Source organism: Danio aesculapii, chromosome 21, assembly GCF_903798145.1.
Source record: "Danio aesculapii chromosome 21, fDanAes4.1, whole genome shotgun sequence".
Lineage (NCBI taxonomy): Eukaryota > Metazoa > Chordata > Actinopteri > Cypriniformes > Danionidae > Danio > Danio aesculapii.
In genome coordinates this window covers 25,414,301-25,421,187 of record NC_079455.1, presented here as the reverse complement: position 1 = coordinate 25,421,187, position 6,887 = coordinate 25,414,301, and the positions used below count along the sequence as shown (strand labels likewise).

Genomic DNA, 6,887 nt, shown 5'->3' with positions numbered 1-6,887 from the left:
TAAAGTGTTTTTAATAAAGAAAAAAATCCGAGAACCAAATGAATGACATATTCCTTTACAGATCAACTCACAGAAATCAACCATCAGTCCATTTTAGATATTTTTGGCATTAAATACTTTTTAATCATTGACTTTGTTTTTATATCAGGGACAGATAAAGTGCATTTCTGGTAGAACATCCCATATATACAGACACACATACACTGTAAATTGAATGTCTGAACGGTGATCAAGTACATCTGAACAAGTATAAGTGAAAAGGACTTATCTTACATAAAGCTCTTTCTTTTTTTGTACAAGTCAGCCTTTGTGCCTCTCTGTATATCTTTGCTCAAAATGCTTATCTCTTTCAGCATGGAGCAGACCCCACCAAGAAGAATCGGGATGGGAACACTCCATTGGATATGGTGAAGGAGGGAGACACAGATATCCAGGACTTGCTCAGAGGCGATGCAGCACTTCTGGACGCCGCCAAAAAAGGCTGCCTGGCCCGAGTCCAGAAGCTCTGCAGCCTGGAGAACATCAACTGCAGAGACACACAGGGACGCAACTCCACTCCACTGCACCTGGCAGGTAATGAAAAATCATCATCTCACCGCTTCTCTCTTTCAAACGGAAAAATCAAGCTGTAGCACCATCCGGAGAATTGAGTCTCTGCAAAAGCATTGAAGCCGTGTGTGAGATTTCATCCCACCCCTAGAGAGCAGGCAAAGGAAACCCAGAAGGAAAGAAAAAGGGGGACATGTTGAATTAAATCTTGGCTCTCATCCCTTTTTGAGCTCAGTGTAAGCTTGGCTTCCTGGAGGGGATTCAAAGGCTGCCTTGCCAAATATTAAATCTGACTTGCACACTGTTCGTGCCGTCACCTACATTTACATGCACAACAATGTTCCTCGTATGGCTCATGTCCTCGATAAAGTCTTATTCAGAGTAATCTCTTTATGCCAGTTCTCCCTCATGATCTTATTCAGGAGTGTTCTTGTGCTTGAGAAAATGTTTCAGAATGTGAAGTGTCACGTCAAAGCTTGATCTTGACTCTTTAGAAGACACCCATAAAAATGCAATGAAAAGTTTGACAGCAATGTATTTGGTGGCTTTTGTAGTCTGTAACATTTACAAGAATTGTGGGGGGAAATCAATGTAACTTACTTATTTAGTAGTGGTTAAAATAAATCTTTTATTATTAAATAATGTTAGTATTTATTAGTACAACGTTGCAATAATAATATTAATAATAAAACGAATATTACCACTACTACTAATAAGAAAAAATGAATAGTAATCCATGTTAAAATAATATATAATAATATACAGTTTCATAATGTTTTTGTAACATGTATGTCTATAAAATTGTCTGTATGTAAATAATCAGACACACACGTATAGTACGTAAACACAAACACACACGTATAGTAATAATAATGTAATATAATATTGTAACCAGTGTTGGGGGTTATGCCTTGTAAGTAACGTGCGTTATGTAATAGTATTACTTTTCCAAAGTAACGAGTAAAGCAACGCATTACTTTTAAAAATAAGTTACTTTTTACCTTGCTTAATTGGCTTTTAGAAAATATATTGCTGAATAAAATGACCTTAGTCCAATTGAATCACACACTCAATGAGAGAGCGTGCTACAACGGAACAGACAGTCGGTTCGCACTCATCAACATCAGCATCTGTTCTCTTTTTTCAAAGCAGATGAGTCGGTCTACTGTTCTAGTAACTGAATAACCCAGAGTATTGGTTTATTTAGAGCCAGAGGGGGTATCCGGTATGTCAGTACTGAAGACGCAAACCATTTCTTGACAACTCGTTCGATCGGTTCATTTAAAAGATCTGGTTAAAAACAAACGATTCATTCGCTCGTCATCACTAGACAGTCTAAAACAGAAACAATGGCACAGGCTGGAGACTTACATTTTTGCAATGGATTCTTGTTATTTTGAACTCATCGAAGAAAAGAAGTTGATTGTTGTTAAGTGTAGATTATGTGCAAGTAAAAATCTTTAAAAATCTTTAAAAATCTTTCTGCAAGAAACACAACATTGAAAAAAAAACTGAATGCAAAGCAATACACCCACTCTTCACCTCCAGCTAAACAACAAATGATTGACATCAGTTCACGTTCTCCAGGTAAAATAATTAATTCGACTAAACTAAAAAAAGGTTATTGCTTCTATTGTTGAGGAGGCCACTGTCTACTGTAGAAGCGACTACGTTTTGTAATATAGTAAGTTTTTTCTCTTTTGGGAAATGATTTACACATTTGTTAAGGCAGCGTGAGGTAGTTTATTTAATTATAAAGCTCAAAGATTTATTTTGATTTGGGGATGTTTTGATCGTCGTACTGTTCATTATGCTATTAAACATTTTAAAGGTTTAAAATCTGTCTTTGCCTTAATAAATTACTTCATGTTAGTACTCTTAAGCTTTATTGCAGTCTTTATCTCAATGGACAGTGAATTTACAAATAACACAAAACATACAAAAGTAACACATTACTATACATGCTGTCATTATTCTGTATATACAGCATGTATAGCTCTGGGCTCAGAAAGATCTCCAAATACAATTTCATCCTACGTTTTTGAAGAAATGAAGGTGTAGGTTCTATAGGTGTTTGATAAATGCAGAGCTTATCTATAAAAGAGGTGAAAAAGACTTCTGAAAGAGATCAACCCTTAGCCAAGGAAAAGTAACTCAAACGTAATTTAACACATTACTTTCCATAAAAAATCACTAAGTAACACAATTAGTTACTTTTTTGGTGAGTAACTCAATATTGTAGTGCACTACTTTCAAAAGTAACTTTCCCCAACACTGATGTAACAATAATGCATTTTATAATAGTAATATGCAATTACAGCTAGATTTTTTTTATTTATTTATTCTTACAGTTTTTATAAGGATTTTTACACACACACACACACACACACACACACACACACACACACACACACACACACACACACACACACACACACACACACACAATGCTATTATGAGCTATTGTGAGCTTTCTTGTAATGAAAGAATGGATTTGAATGTACGTTGAAAATATTTTATAACACTAATGTTTTACTGTTTTTCTAATCAAACAAACAGCCTTGGTGAGCAGAATTGCTTCTTTCAAATGCATTGCAAAATCTCCAGTGCCAATACATTTAATGAAAAAAATAATACCAATGGTCTTGCAAACAATCGTGAGTCTCTTGTACAGTCAGAAAACCTTCTCTGGTAGGCTGAGTGTGTTAAACAGATTGAGAGCAATAAAGCCTTGCTCCAGGATCATCATTTGCACAACAGCACAGCCGTGCCAGTGACTCAGAGCAGGACTCGTGCTGCGTGTAGGACAGCACAGATCAGCTGATGTCACTGAACAGATGGACGGAGCGCTCTGGTCAGTCCACTTATCTTGCTGGAGCAGGCCAGCAGCAGGTGTATGAAGGCCTTAACCATCAGGCAGAGAGACAAACGCATGATTTTACTCCAGATCGCACATTTGATAGCTCCTGTGGGCTGAGGTAAACGTGACCCCAACATGAAAATTATGCTGCATGTCTGCTGTCTGTCATTAGAGGCAAACATCGATTCTGACTGACATTACAGATCTCTGGGTTAAGAATCCTGATGATTGATTGATTTATTTATTTATTTCGATTTTTAATTAATCTTTATTTTATTTTACTTTATTTTTTCTGTTATTTTATTCAATGTTTTATTTTATTTGATTATTTAAAAAATTTAATAGTATTTATTTATTTATTTATTGCATAATTTAAAAAAAAAAATATATATATATATATATATATATATTTATTATTAATTTATTTTATATTAGCTTATCTTAGCTGAAATATTCCATTTTAAAGGCTAGTTCACCAAAAAATTTCTTAACTTGCATTTGTCACGCACAAATTTAAATTTTCTTTTTTCTGTTTGATCACAAATGACAAATTTTGATAAATGTTAGAAACAAAAAAGTTGATGGCTACTGGTTTGCAATAGTCTTCAAAATATATAATTTTGTGTTCAACAGAAGAAAGAAACTGATGAAGGATGAGTAAATGATGACAGAACTTTCATTTTTGGTTGAACTCTCACCTAAAGGCTGCTTAAAAATGACTTGTTACATTTCGCCATATAGTAAGTCAAACTAGTGAGTTTGTGGGGGAAAACAAGCAGATGAATACATTATAATTTAGTTTAAAAATAACTAAATAGGTAAAATAGCCTTCTGGTGCTGCAAAAAAACAATAACATATATTTTAATTCCAGTCAATCTACATAAATTCATTTTAATCCTTAATAGTAAACAGAACAGAAAAATAAGTAAATGTTTAAAATCTTTTTTTTAAATAAATCAAGTATGAATTGATTTATTTAAAGCAAAACTGCAAATATACAGAAGCTTTTTGAAAATATCCTGTACAAATGCTCATACAGTTTTGCTAGACAACTACTTTAAATTACATTAATCCAAATGTTTGCTTTGCACATGTTTTTCTTGCTTGACATTTAATTGTTTTATGAAATTTGCGTTTGTATGTATTAGATTACGTAAAGCTAACTTGCACGATGATTTTATTTTGTAGAAAAAAAGGCCCTAAAAGACATTTTTATTTTAAATTGCAAAAAAAATGTCATCAAAATTAACAAAAAGCATATTTCCTCAAACACACAACTCTAAATCAGTAATGGGCAATAGGCTCTTTGACCAAAAATATGTGGCTGTCTAGCTGTTTCCCTTCAAAAATAATTTACAGTTTAAAAAATAATTGTCACTACAAATAAGTTTCCAATTGAAAACACAATTGCAATTCCCTTTTTATTGTTCTCTTATTAGCTCTTTAAAAAAATGCATTTGCCAAAAAAAAAAATGAAATGGCTCTTTCCTTAAAAGTTCCTGACCCCTGCTCCAAATCATAAATGTAAAAATTGTAATCAAAAAATTTTGTAAAAGTAATTTCCCCCCATTGCTCTATATTCATATTTTTCCCCAATATTTAAAGTCTGACTGACAACATGGAATATTTTACCCAGCCTATTTATATTTTGTGTTTATTTTTTCTGGAAATTGGCTATTTTAAAAAGGAAAAAAACAGTCATGTGTAAACTAAATGGTATTTTATTTTATTTTATTTTATTTTATTTTATTTTATTTTATTTTATTTTATTTTATTTTATTTTATTTTATTTTATTTTATTTTATTTTGCTTTATTTTATTTTATTTTATTTTATTTTATTTTTACTGCAAATATTTAAATTATATGTAATTATATTAAGCATTTTAGTTACTTTAAAAAGATTTTATATTTATGTTTGATTAGTTGTTATTTATTCAAATAAACAACTGTATAATGCACAGTAATTGTCTCCTTCAAGAAAAACTCACCATGTTTTTCACTCATTAATATTTTGCTGATTCAGCCTACGCTTTCTCTCATTTTTGAAAAACTGCAGACACTTAACAACATTCTAACACCGCATCCACAGCACAGCGTTTTTCTTCACCGTGATCTAATGTTCATCGCTGTGTTAATGAGAGTAAAACTGAACGTATAACTAAAGAAGAGCAAGTGTAGTCAGACAGATGCAGATGACACCGCTCATAAAGTGTAAGAGGAGAAACAAGACTCAAAGTGCTTGTAGATCCTGGAGAAGCAGCATTTGATGAGACAGAGAGCGTGTTCTCATTAGTGAGCTTCTCAAAGCTGGGGTTCGTGCATTATTAGAGGTCTAACGATGAGCCTGTAACGTTGAGGCCTTTAATTAGTGACGCTCCTGTAGGCAGTGCTGTATGTCTGAAGTATGTCTTGAAAATAGCAGCATCCGATTGGTTTGGGTAAAGTTCAGCGGCGGCTTGTTGGGTGTCAAAGGTCGACATGCCAGCTTGAGTGTCTTTTAGCTCAGCTGGAGCACAACGAAATGAAAAACACACTTCCATTTAACTTGCGCTGAGTAATAAATGGAATTGTGATCAGGAGGAGATGTGCATATTCAGTATTGCTGGCTAAAGAGCTTTTAATTAACTGTGCTGAATTGAGTTTGGAAGATTGGAATGGATGAGGTTTTCTGGTTGATGGGATTCCAGTAGACCGATGCTGAGGCCACTGAAATAAGCTCAAGAGAAACAAACTGAATTTGGGAAACGTTAATGAATTGGCTGAAAGTTTGAGCAGGGATCGGGATTAAATTCTGTATGTATTGTTGAAGTATTTATTAATTGAATCAACTTTTGATTTATTGAGTCAGCTTGAATTGTTTTATATTTTAATTTGTTTCTTTTTTTAAAATTAGTATATACATTTATTTCTAGTTTGGCTTTATTTGTACATTTTAGGACCTGTGTACATTTTATGACATGTTTATTTAATGTTATCAGGATGAATGTACAATGTGCTTTCAGAGATGTAATCAGAGGCAAGTTTTACAAAGAATGTACCGTGAGTTATATTCAGGGCTTGAGTATAATATTCGCCAACTCGTCAAATATGGGTAGATTTCAGCAGTAGCTGGTTAGACAGTCACTCCCACTTGCCACTTTGGCTGGTTGAAGATCATCTTTAAATTGTAGTTTCCTTAAAAAGAAGAGTTCAACAATATGGATTGCCCAATGAGAGGCCAGCATAAGAAAGGACAATAATAACTGTGCTCGCGTGAGCTAAACAAAGCAGGTGAATCCCGAATGATAGGATGGTTTTGCACATGGTGAGACATAGGCGATTCTGACGCACTGACGAGGGCTTCAGTGGCAAGGCTGATTTCAGGGGATGTGATGCGCGCGAGTGTTTAAAAGTTTCAAAAAGAAACCGTTCCTTGCGTGAGGCATCCGTGCCTGGAAATGTAACTGGTGCGATCGGTTCTCTGGTGCGAAAGGTGA

The 6,887-nt window shown here is 33.9% G+C and overlaps 1 protein-coding gene across 1 annotated transcript in view; it reads left to right on the top strand.

Annotated features, from left to right (window-relative positions):
* Window positions 1-6,887, top strand: part of tnksa (tankyrase, TRF1-interacting ankyrin-related ADP-ribose polymerase a) — a 136,419-nt gene that overhangs the window by 95,357 nt on the left and 34,175 nt on the right. The window contains exon 7 of the mRNA XM_056446934.1: window positions 301-573. Coding sequence (XP_056302909.1) covers window positions 301-573 — 273 coding nt within the window. The remainder of the gene's footprint in view (window positions 1-300; window positions 574-6,887) is intronic.